The following is a 12,956-nucleotide window of genomic DNA, read 5'->3' on the forward strand; positions in this document are numbered from 1 at the left end:
TGTGTGTCTGCATGCATGTGGGTCCTGTGTGTGTCTTCAAAGTCCACACGCACCTGTGTGAGTGTGTGTGTCACTGTCCGGGGAAGGTGGGGTAGTGTGTCGGGGAGTGTGTGTGTATGTGTGGCTGAGACTGCGTGTGTGTGTTTGCCAGGGGCAGCGTCGCGTGGCGGTCGGGAGGCAGGCGGGTGGACAGCAGCTCGTCTTCCGCGGCGTCACCTGCAGACGGAGCAGAAACACACCTGTTACCTGAGGTAGGCGGAGCCTTGATGCTACTTGACTCTGATATCGATTGATGGGTTTAGATTTTATTATTGTCATTTGTATCAGGAAATATTTAACCATATGTGCTCAGAGGTGTATAATCGATAGTGTAGTGATAGGATGTGTGATGTTCAGCAGTCTGCAAAGCGTGCAGAGTGTTCTGGCATCCACACCCGGAGCGCGGGAGAGCTCGTAGCTTCTCTTATTGTTCTGTGGTAGGATAAACGTGTCTGTTTGCTGTGCAGCAAATTGTCCTTAACGTTCCAGCGAATAAGTTCATGCTATAAACCTATCATCGATCTCCTCAACACGTGTGTGTAAAGCGTCGGCGTCGCGACACGACAAAAACACAATCCACCAAAAACTCTGAAACCAAAGCTGAATTTGTCTGTCGGGTCTCTGCGCAGCTCCTCTAACATCGGACTCTTTACATCTGCACGTTTCTGATGTTTACTCTCCAAACAATGTTTTCAGGTCACAGCGCACCGAGAAGCAAATACTCGATTACTCAGGAGTTTCTCTTGTTTTGGGACATCGTGGAGTGACGAATGAAACGTAGAGAAAAGCAGCAGGTGAGGAACAGCTTCACCAAAACATGATGTTTGAATATATTAAGAGTTTATGAATAATGTTTATTTGAAGTTGCAAAGACAGAAATATCTGCCTGGATACTTTATGTTGCATGTGTGACTCTACAGATGTTCTTATGAAGCATAAACTGGTAACGTCTCTGTATTTGGACACGACTCGTCACTCATGTGTTTCTGTCTTTGTCTTTTTTGACGATCTGTCAATAAAATAAATAAAGACAATTTTATTTATATGGCACCTTTCTAGACAGAGTCACAAAGGGCTGCACATAAGATAGAGAGTCATAAAAAGGTCACACAGACAATATAAAACAAGCAAGAATGAACCAAAAGCAGTTTTAAAAAGGTGAGTTTTGAGTTGTTTTTTAAAAACAACACTGAGTCCATCTGTACTGAACGACCCTCTGCCTCCTTTGTCCTTCACTCCAGCAGGGGTGAAGGACAAAGGAGGTGAGAAAGGAGGTGAGAAAGGAGGTGAGAAAGGAGGTGAAGAGAATGAAAAAAGTAAAGTAAACACGGAGATGGAGCATGGAGGTCATCAGAGCGGGACTTCCTACGAGTGCAGAGCTTTAAGGAGGCGACCATGAAGACAACAATCAGGTTTGGTTCTTGAGTTTATGGGAGGAGCTTTTGAACTTCTGACATCATCAAGAGTTCAATCCTGTATAAATCTCGTGTAAATGTTATGTAAGGGTTGGCGTGCGGCGTACCGCTGCCGGGATCCATGCCGGTCTGGTTTCCAGTGATGTGGTGCCAGTAGGCGGATCGGGGCAGGATGGCGGTGGGGGTGCAGGGGTACGAGCCAGACTCTGAGCCCTTCGACAGCAGCTGGGATAAAAAACACAACATCAGGAATTGAGACAATAAGCGCAGGAAGTAGCACGGCTCACACGCAGTCAAAGAATCAAGTTCATTTTATTGTGAAAGCGTCCCAGCAGGAAGACGCCACGGGTACGACCAGCCCGTTTTTAACCACATGATGTAATCCCATGTTCTCTTCTGCTGGCTCTGAGCCTCTGAGCAAGGCAGGTCTGCATTTATCTCTGTGAGATTTTTATTTACTGCTTTTCTGTTTATTTACCAAATAAACTGAATAAAATGTGAATGTGAAGCACAAAAGTGAAATTTCATAGGACTTCATAGCCTTGATTTATTATAATTGTTTGTTACAGCGTTACAGGAAGTTTATTTTGACCTTTTCTAAACTTTGTTGAGACGAACACATTTTTTATGCATTTATTAACACTTAATGGTGCTTTGTTTAAATTAAGATGCTCTTTGAAACGGGGAAGTCGCCCCCTTCTGGATGTTTTCTGACCTGCTACTTCCATCATTTATATACAGTCTGTGGCTGTGCGCTGCTGTAATCGCACAGGGTTTGAATAAAGGTTGAATTTGAACCCGAGTCTGCTGAAATCATCAGAAAGGAAAGGTCACGCCTCACCCTGCTGTTCTTCTCCATCTCCAGCAGGACCTTCTTGTGCTGCTCAGCGATGGCTAGCGTGGACGAGTGGACCCTCTGGTAGATCTGCTCCCCCTCTCTGGTCTGGAAGGTGTAGAGTCCCTCGCCGCTGTCACACATCCTGCACATGACAGCAGCTCAGCGTGAAAACGGCGGTGTTATCTCGCGGTCGTCTGAATCCTACCTACTGCTCAGTTTTCTCTGAGTCACTCCAGAGAAGATAAAGGTTGAGATGAGGGAAGTAAAGCACTGCTCATCCTCCAGAACTACGTCACCAAATTAGGGATTTACCCGTTTGTTGTTAACAAGACGACAAATGTGAAAGTGATCTGCAGTTTCATCTCTGGCCTGGTTCTTCCTGCCGTCTTTGTGTAGTTAAAGGTTTTTTTTGCTGCTGGAGGAGCAGAGTGTCGGACGCACTTGTTGTTCAGCCTGTAATCACGTTTGGTCAAATTAGAAAAATAAAGTGTGTGAGGCAAAGCAGCATCCTGAGCAGCTCCTCAACGTCCACTCCAGGCTCAGCCCCTTTATACTCGCACTCACTGACTGATGGCGCTTTTCTGATAATCGATCGATGTGCATCTTCTCCAATCAGATTTGAGTTTAAGCGCAGACACACACACACACACACACACACACACACACACACACACACACACACACACACACACACACACACAGCATTATCTGCATGCTGACCCAATCATAGCTGGTCAGGTTCTATCAAAGAAGAGCAGATAAGGAGGTCTGTCCCAGCATCGATTCATCGACTAATCTATTCAATCTCCTCACGAGGCTCAGCCCAATGCAGCGCCCTGCGTGTGTGTGTGTGTGTGAGTGTGTGTGTGAGTGTGTGTGTGTGTGTGTGTGTGTGTGTGTGTGTGTGTGTGTGTGTGTGTGGTATCCTTGGACTGACAGTATGTGAGTTCAGATAAGCACTTCATCTCAAAGTCACCTTGCTAACAAAGGATGGCGCTCTCTAACCTGTGATGGATGTCACCTGTGTTTATCTGAGGACAGACCACCCCCCCTCCCCGACCACCACGAAGTCTCACCGTCCAGCCTCGAAGGTGAAGCGGGTGGCGTCGCGTCCGTAGCGCCGCAGCGAGCAGAGCGGCCAGGTGACCAGCTTGGTGCGAGGGTTGTGGATGTCCCACAGGTAGATGTTCTCGTGGGTGATCTGCATCATGCACTCGCCGTAGATGTCCAGGTTGGGGCAGGGGAGGAGGAAGACGTTGAAGCGCTCTGAGGAGACAGAGGACGGTCAGACTCCGCCCAAATGTTAAGTAAAATCTGTGTTCATGCTCAGGTCCTCACAGTAAACACCGATTAACAGTGAACTGCTTTTTTTGCAGCTGGAGGATGAATAAAGTTAATCATTGTTTCATAACAGACGCAGCCTCTAAAGTTTTCATAACTGTGTGCAAAGAGCACTGCAAGGTTTATGAAATCTGACATAAAAATAAGCAACAATAAACAATAATAGGTTCACAGTTGGAGGAGCTTTCAGCGTCACTTCCTGGTTTTAGTTTGAAATGTTTCACAGTGAACTGAAAACGTCTTTGTGCTGGGCTGGACTTTCATGTAATACCACGTCGTGCCACACGATGGTGCAGCGAGTCAACCGTGATTTAACGAGTCATTAAGAGCAGATTTACATCAGCAGCCTCGATCAAAGGAAAAGAACCCAAAAGAAACATCACGGGTAAAAATACCATACATTCAAAAACTGATCAACACGCCCCCACCTCCTCCTGTCCCAGCATCCTCCTGTCACACCAACCCTCTGCACGTCCTCCTTCACTACATCCATGAACCTCCTCTGAGCTCTTCCTCTTCTGCTCCTGCCTGGCAGCTCCATCTTTATCCTCCACCCTCCCTCCTCTGCACACGCTCAGACCCTCTCAGCCTCTGACTCTCAGCTGTCCCTCTGATGGACTCATTTCTGATCCTGTCTCACTGCCATGAACATCTGCACATCTTCAGCTCGGACTGATAAAATGGTCATAGTTACAGTGTGTGTGTGTGTGTGTGCTGTACCTGTGTGTTCACACTGCACTCCAGCAGCCAGCAGGTCTGGCTCGCCCATGCTGATGTCATTAAGTCGCATCCCCAAACACTCGATCGACAGCGTCTTGAACCAATCCTCAGCCTCCAGCTCTGAGAGAGAGAGAGAGCTGTCGGGGACTACAAACACGTACTGGCTTCACCTCACCGAGGATTTAAAATCCTGCTCCTCACAAACAAACTCAACTCAAAAAGTTGGAACTCTCAAAATCACATAAATCTATATTTATTTATTTTATCCACAGTAGAACGCAGACTTTAAATGTTTAAACGTATGAGCTCCTCTTGAATTGGCACGCATCAAGTCTGAACATTTTTGGGAACTCGTAATGACCTTGTGGTACTCCATATCACCCTATTAGAGCGCTTGGCTCTCGCTCTGCAGGCCTACTTGTTGTTCCTAGAGTATTTAAAAGTAGAATGGGAGGCAGAGCCTTCAGTTTTCAGGCCCCTCTTCTGTGGAACCAGCTTCCAGTTTGGATTCAGGAGACAGACACTATCTCTACTTTCAAGATTCAAACTTTCCTTTTTGCTAAAGCATATAGTTAGGGCTGGACCAGGTGACCCTGAATCCTCCCTTAGTTATGCTGCAATAGACGTAGGCTGCCGGGGGTTTCCCATGATGCACTGGGCACTGCTCTTCCTCATACATTACACATCATTATATATCACCATTAGCTCTTCCATTGTGCCTTCTCTATCCCCCCCCAAACAGGTCGAGGCAGACATGTTACCTGATTCACAGGTGAAGGTGCGTGAGGTGTCGTCTGTGAACACAATGGCCACCGCCTGTCGCTTGGTGTCACGTGGCAGTCGTGTGATGTTCTTCACATTGCTGATCTCTGTCACCTAAACAGCAAGTTGGAGATAAAGTGGAAAACAGGGCTGATTAAACACCACGCAGAGACACTGTGACCTCTAACGTCGACCGGGAGCCGAGGCGCCACCTGCTGGCAGGGCCTGTCAGGCTACATATCACTGGCTAATTAGGTGATCAGTCTAATTTAATCCAGGTCAGGTTTTCTACTTTGTGTTTATAAATCAGTCAGTCTGGGAAACTGCTAAAACTTTGAATGTGTCCCCAAGTGCAGTCACAAAAACCATCAAGTGCTACGATGAAACTGTCTGACATGAGGACGCCCCAGGATAGGAAGAGCCAGAGTCCCTCTGCTGCTGAGGATGCATTCATCCGAGTCGCCAGCCTCAGAAATCACACATTAACAGCAGCTCAGATCAGAGCCCAGATGGATGCCACACAGAGCTCCAGCAGCAGACACATCTCTACATGTTCAGAGGAGACTGTGTGAATCAGGCCTTTATGGTCAAACAGCTGCTGAGAAACCACGACTGAGGAAAAGCAACAAGAAGAGATTTGTTTGATCTGAGAAACACAAGGATGGACATTAGACCATCTGTGCTTTGGTCTGATGGGTCCACATCTGAGATCTTTGGTTCCACTCGCTGTGTCTTTGTGCGATGCAGAAAAGGTGAACGATGGTCTCTACATGCATGGTTCCCACTGTGAAGCATGGAGGAGGAGGTGTGATGGTGTGGGGGGGCTTTGCTGGTGACATTGTTGGGGATTTATTCAAAACTGAAGGCACACTGACCCAGCATGGCCACCACAGCATCCTGCAGCGACACGCCAGGACAGCACAATGACCCCAAACACACCTCCAGCCTGTGTGAGGGCTCTGTGACCAAGAAGGAGAGCGATGGAGGCCTGGCCTCCACAGTCACCTGACCTGAACCCAGTGGAGCTGGTTTGGGATGAGATGGAGTGCAGAGTGAAGGCAAAGGACCAACAAGTGCTCAGCATCTCTGAACTCCTTCAAGACTGTTGGAAACCATTTCAGGAGACGACCTCATGAAGCTCATGGAGAGAAGGCCAAGAGTGAGCGAAGCAGGAATCAAAGCAGAGGGCGGATATTACGAAGAATCTAAAATAGAAAACGTGTTTTGAGTTATTTCACACTGTTTTGTTTACTACATGATTCCACGTGTGTTCATTCATAGTGTTGATGCCTTCAGTCAGAATCTACAATGTAAACAGTCATGAAAATAAAGAAAAACCATTAAACGAGAAGGTGTGTCCACACCTTAGAGTGGGAGTGTACATCAAAGCTGAGCCAAATATTCCTCAAAGTGTCTGATTCTTTGCAGCTGGAGTCGTCCCGTCCACCTCAACATCTCAGCTGTGATTGGATTACAGTCGATTCTTTAGAGCTTTGTGAGAAAGAACAAAGAGCAAGTTCACAAGCTGAAGGATGCTCAGTGAAGGAGTGTGAAGGCAGCCAGGACGGTCATCTGAAGGAGAAGTAATGCTGCTGATCATGATGAAGAACGAAAGCTTGCTGAGTTTTAAAGAGAAGAAGAAGAAACGGCCGCCTCACGCTGAGCTCTGTACAGGCTTTCATCTCTGTCAGTAATAGGGCTGAACGATATATCGCATTTGCGATAATATCGCGACATGATCAAGTGCAATTTTCTAACCGCAAAGGCTGCGATTATACTGCGATTATAAGGCTGTCCAAATTACTACCATATCCCAGAAGTCATAGCGTGGCCCAGCCAAACTCCAGTTTCCAGCAATGGCGGCCGCTACTAAGTTTTAAAATTACTCATACTAATCTTTCTGGGTCACAAAATAAACTTTTAACATATTTTCAGGCGAGAAAGTAGTTGTGTAAACATCAAATATCTGCTCGGTTTATCAAGATATCCCATATTTGCAAAAGTGCTTCGACGTTTTCAGAGGCGTCTGCTACCCACCAGCTCGACAGCTAGCCGGGAGCTCGAGGGTTACTGATGCGGCCGAGAACGGCACAACTCCCGGCACATCATTTTCAGATCACCGCGGAGTTTCGCTGCTCGGGTTAAACGTAATATATAAGTCACTTAGACAACCTAAAAATGTTATTGTTGGGCTTTTTTCAGTGTTTTGTTTGTTCGTGAGTAAATCGGTTTGGCTGAGATTAAAGTTATTAGATTAGATAAAATAAAACTTTATTAATCCCCCGGGTGGGTTCCTCCTTGGTTTTCACACAGCTGACTAAACGTCGAACAGAAAACTGATTAAACAGAAGTATGAGACAGTCGAGAATTTACGCCAGTGTCTGGTTATATTTTAGATAGCAAGAAGCAGACGGCCGAGTTTATTAAACTCCACCGAGACAGCGGTGACGCTAATCAGAACTAGACCGTCCAATTTCACGCCTTTAAACTTTAAAGGCGTGTTTGTGTGTGTGTTTATACAATTGCTATTATGTTTGCACTTTATGTGTAATGTTACTGACTGCAGAGATCAGTAAGATGTGTGTATTTTTTATTTATTAGTTTTATTTATTTAATATTATTTTTTAATTGAATGACTGTCTAGTAGTTCACAGATGTCGAAAAACTGAGTGTGGTAAAGCCACTGATTTTGTTTATGTATATTTCTGCAATCTGCACATTGTACTGACTTTCATTTTAATGTTTACACCAGGGTTCCTTGTCAGCACTTTATGCTCAGATGTTTGTAAGCTAAAAATAAACTATTGTGTATGTTCAAATATACTGTTGTGATTGAAGAAGTTAAATAAAAATGTCAGTCATCAATTCATGCATCACCTCATGTCATCATAACAGAGGTCTGTCTTCCAGGAAAGAACAGTTTAAAATTAATGTAATATAGTATTGGCCATACTATATGATGTATTGCTTGTCTTTGTTTAATAATACAGAAGACAAAGACCTTAAAAAATAATCGCATATCGCATCGCAATCGCAATATTGGGGCAAAAAATCGCAATTAGATTATTTTCCATAATCGTTCAGCCCTAGTCAGTAAGTGTGTCAGCTCTAAAGAGCACACACACACACACACACACACACACACACACACACACACACACACACTTACTTTAGGACATGCTCTGATGTAAGCAGCCTTCTCGTCGGGGTATTTCTCCAGACGACGAGGTCCTTTGCTGGAAGATTTCTTGAACACCAGCCAGCAACGCCGATAGATCTGAAGCACACACACACACACACACACACACACACACACACACACACACACACACACACACACACACACACACACACAATGACATTCATTTTATATCATCATAACCTCATATCAACATAATGTACATTCTTGCCCCTGGTGGAGCATAAAGTCAGTGCAGGACGTGGATACAGAGCGAAGCTTCGTCTCGTGTTCTCTCTGCAAATCTCTGTCCTCAGGGGCGGATCTACTGGGGTGGCATGTTCTCTTGCCACCCTAGTTTTGCATATGACAATATGCATATAAGTATTAACACTTTGAGCCTAGTTATAATTACCATTGAAGTTGATTAAAATAATTACATTCTAAAACTCGACATAGTGCATTACCTACCTCCCCCCCCGCACCCGCATTAAAAAATGGTTCAGCCCATTGTGTTGAAACAGCTTTAGTTCTTGTTGTCAGTAGCAACTGACACCATGTTCAACACAGCTGGTTGGTTGCTACACTCTGGAATGATGGTGAGTGTCGTTAATAAATCGTGAAAATTAGGTTTAAATTTCTGGTGAAAACTTTGTGCAGGAACTACAGTAACAGTAACAAGTCTAACTAACTGATCCACCTCATGTTGTGTAGCTTTCACACTTGGGCCTATTTATTTTACAGGCTCTACAATACATAAAATCAAAATTCACATGTTGTAATGTAACTGTAATTATTTGGGCTAAAGCCAGGAGCTGGTCTTTAATGAACAAGTGTGGAGCTCCTCACATATGTGACCTCTAAAAGGAAACCTGAGTGAGATTAGCTCTGATATAAACTCTCAGCATCACCCAGACATGGATCCATAACAATGATTTGGTCATCTTGTGTAATCAAGTTCAGCAGATGCTGTTTTCCAAAGCAGGTAGTAATTCATTCTTTTCTGAGGAGAGACGATTGCTGATGGACTGAACTTCAACCCAAGCAGCAACATCCAGGGAAAGAATGAAGATGAGCTGCAGTTCATCTAACGTCCAGCAGAGGCAGCAGTGAGTCAGTCCCCATAGACTCCCATGTTAAAACTTTACGGCAGAAATAACCATGTTTGCAGCCTGATACACAAACTGTTTGCTATCTGTGGATCCTTTCTCTTCCATAACACCTGCATAGGGAGGATGTTTCTAAAACTCACCTGTTTAAATTGTATTAAGGATTAAAGGGGCGTGGCCTATTTGACCGACAGGTGGATGGTTTCTTAAAGCCAGATGTAACAAACTGATACAAAATAAAAGGCATATATGGAAATTAAAATGTAATTAGTTTTTCAAACAAATTTGTCAGATGCTTCAATAAACTCTCCAGTTTCAAGGTTCAGGCTTTAGAGGGTTAACCTCCAGCTGCGTGGAGAGCATTAAGCCCGACTTTGACCCCGAGTACACGCTGGCCTTTAGTCTTTGACTCTGGCGACACTTTCACAGCGAGGAGACGTTTTCTGATGCCTGAAGAAACCAGACACGATAGGCTGATCAGAGCGGCTCTCGTCTCAGAGGAGGACAGTTAAGCTCATGTTGTCCTCCAGTGAGCACTTCAGGGTCGGGCTGGGCTGTTTCTCAGCACAGAAACTGGGAGATTTTACAGTGTTACTGGTGGTTCTTCTCCCACCATGGGTATGCCAAACAGGCTAAAAAATAATAACTAAAACTAATAGTGATGGTAATAATTACAGCCCAAACAGATCCTTGGAGACCTGATGAGACAAACAAGGGGAAATATCGGGTGGATTAAGTCAGCTTATATCATTTAAATGCTTTGAAACTGTCAACAAAATAAGAACTGAAAGAATCAAACGAACAGAAAACCTGCTGAACTACTAAACGTGTAGTTTTTGATAAGTTTTCAACATTTCTCCACTTTAGTTTCTGTTTTTACTCAATGAACATCTGCAGCGCTTTCATGGCCACCATCTGTACGGATCCTCCCTCCCCATCATTCGTCAGCCTCCTCCTCTTCATCTCTCCCTTCACTGTCCTCTGAAGTAATCAGGTCTCAGCAGACGGAGCTGTGAGGAGTGCTAAGTGAAGCTAAAGAGAGGAGACGGAGGAGGGAGATGGGAGGAAGGGGAAGATAGGAGAGCTAATTGCTTCCTTCTTGTAGCCTCAAAGATGAAACGAGTGCGGAGCTGTTGGGAGTTGCTGTAATTCTCAGAGGGGCTCGCTCAGATGAAAGCACGAGGAGATGATGATGTTATGCAGCCGAGGTGTTAGCGTAACCTTGAAATGCTGCGTTGGCACACTTTGAATGGATCCACGGCTGCTCTGTTTTTCTCTCAAATCACACATTTGTCCTTCGCTTGAGCTGCAGCGGCTGCAGACCGAAACCACACGATGCAGAGGCCCGGTTTCAACAGCTCTGCCAGAAAATGGGTGTGCTGCATGACAGCCGGCTGCTTTAGCAGCAGATCAGAGTTGAAATGATCGTATCCGCTCAAGATAGTTTGTGAAGTCGCTTCCTAGGAGCAAAGTGACCGAACCAGATCCTGTGACGGACTCACAAGTCAGAGTCACGTGACCCACAAACGCGTTTAAGCCACTGCAGGGTTTTTGGTGACCATCTTCAGAGAGCTCGGCTATCACAGACTGCACAGACACACAGAGCTGCTAATAAGTGCTCAGTCACATCCAGGTCTGCAGTGTGCATTACATGAAGTGCACGCTTTTCAGACCAAAAACTACTGTAAGCATCTAAAGCGCATTTTAAGATGAAGCGTCAGGACTGCAGCTGTTTGACACACACACAGTAAAAACTTCACTGTGGTGACTTCCAGTTATTAAAGCCTCATAAATGAAATATCGAGCAGAGGAATCAGGAGGAAATAATGGAGCAAAAATAATAACATTATTAAACGTTAGACGCTGTGCTCGAACACTGCAGAGGACGTTTGGCTGTGTTCACAGTGCAAACCTCAGTGCAGCGCGACTGTGACTGTGCACGAGTAACATCAGCATTCAGCTAGAAGCTCAGATGAACCAGGTTTGTGGTCCTGCAGCTCAGGAGCCGGTCATCTACTAAGTCGGTGGTTCGATCCCTGGCTGCTCCTGTCTGCGTGTCAGGTACCCTTGGCAAGACACTAACCCCAGGTTGGTCTGCAGTGCACTTGTTCCTGACGATAGCAAGAAGCTCCTGTATGAATGTGTGAACGAGGTGTTTGCATAAAGAGCTGTGAGTGCAGCCTGTGCAATCCAGCGTTAGCACAACAAAGTCAGTAACGTCATTGAAAAACAGTTTCAGATGCAGGTTTCAGTCATGAACAATGACGAAACAGCATCTGACACGCAGAGACACACCGGGCGCGGCGTTTCCCTGGGATCGCAGCGTTTAAGGAGGACGTCCGTGTGCAACCTGAATCAGCTCGATGCTGCCGGCTTTGTGAAAACTACAAAGATGGTGTGAAAGCGATCAGCTGGACTGGTGTGGTTCTGGATGGATTTAGTTGGCCTGGAGAGGCGACAGCTGCTGAGTAACAGCAAGAATTTAAGACAAAAACAAATAAAGTAATGTGAAAGATGAATTATGGTCTGCAAAGAAGGTGAGCTGTTTAAACCTATGAACACTGCGTCACGCATGGTGGAGGCAGCGTGACGGTGTGGGGCTGTGGTTAGAATAATAAAGAGGGAGGACTGCTTCCTATCAAATCAATAGTTCGATGTTTGAAACACGGACACAGGCGGGCGCTCCCACAGGACAATGACCCCAAAGCCCCGACATCAAGCCTACGCTGAAACTTCGTGGACACTTAAAGCTGTTTCTATGCCAGAAAACCAACTAATTTAAATAAAGTCGACCAGTTGTGCCAAGAAGCTCAAATATCCAGAATTATGCCAAACACTTGTTGACGGCTTCTAAAAGTGTCTGACTGAGGCGCTAACAGACATTTAAGGGACATATTAGTGCAGGTGTATAAGCACTGCAGGTGGATTAGAGAAAATCCAAAATGATTTCAAACCTGTGCAAATCATCCAACCCCATGCTGGACAGTCCTTCCTGGAAACAGAAGAGTTTAAGCAAATCATTAAAAGCCCCAAATGAGCCTGAAATTCATGCCCACGATGAGTGGATGGAAACTTCTGATCACAGCATGTTTGTCCAGTGTGCCTCAGACATGCAGGAACCGTCTCTCGTGTCCACCAGGGGGCGACTCTTCTTCTAGAAGTCACACATGATAACGTCCATTCTGGAAATTATGGCACTAACAGGATCACAAATGGATGATGCTTCAGGACCGGTCTGAGTGTGAGGCGTCCCTCGGTTTCTCAGGCAGACACGACCCTCGCTTCAGGTTTCGTTACACACTCTGTAAATCAATCCCTTGATGAAGGAAACCTGCCTCAGTTTAATGGACACAACTCCGAGGAAGCCCTGAGCTCTTCCTTCTTCTGATGTTACCTGTGACAGAGGGACTTGGAGGTATAAGGCTTTAAAAACAAACTCAGACGTTCTAGAAATCAATACGAACCAATGACATTTTGTCCCTGCGTTTAAAGGTGGCACAAACAAGTGCAACCTTTCAGCTCCAGCAGGACACACAGAGGATCGATGTGCTGTG

General features: G+C 45.5%; 1 protein-coding gene across 1 annotated transcript in view; it reads right to left on the reverse strand.

The window, feature by feature from the left end:
• dok4 (docking protein 4) overlaps window positions 1-12,956 on the reverse strand; it is a 57,984-nt gene continuing 45,028 nt past the window's right edge. The window contains exons 3-9 of the mRNA XM_085466812.1: window positions 8,285-8,392; window positions 5,115-5,229; window positions 4,354-4,473; window positions 3,369-3,558; window positions 2,296-2,434; window positions 1,562-1,679; window positions 1-216 (exon numbers count right to left, since the gene is read on the reverse strand). Of these exons, the coding sequence (XP_085322938.1) occupies window positions 71-216; window positions 1,562-1,679; window positions 2,296-2,434; window positions 3,369-3,558; window positions 4,354-4,473; window positions 5,115-5,229; window positions 8,285-8,392 (936 nt within the window). The 3' untranslated portion in view covers window positions 1-70. The remainder of the gene's footprint in view (window positions 217-1,561; window positions 1,680-2,295; window positions 2,435-3,368; window positions 3,559-4,353; window positions 4,474-5,114; window positions 5,230-8,284; window positions 8,393-12,956) is intronic.

Source organism: Copadichromis virginalis, linkage group LG1 (assembly GCF_057382275.1).
Source record: "Copadichromis virginalis isolate Kocher_CV1m ecotype Utaka linkage group LG1, C_Virginalis_male_GT1.1, whole genome shotgun sequence".
NCBI classification, from domain to species: Eukaryota; Metazoa; Chordata; class Actinopteri; order Cichliformes; family Cichlidae; genus Copadichromis; species Copadichromis virginalis.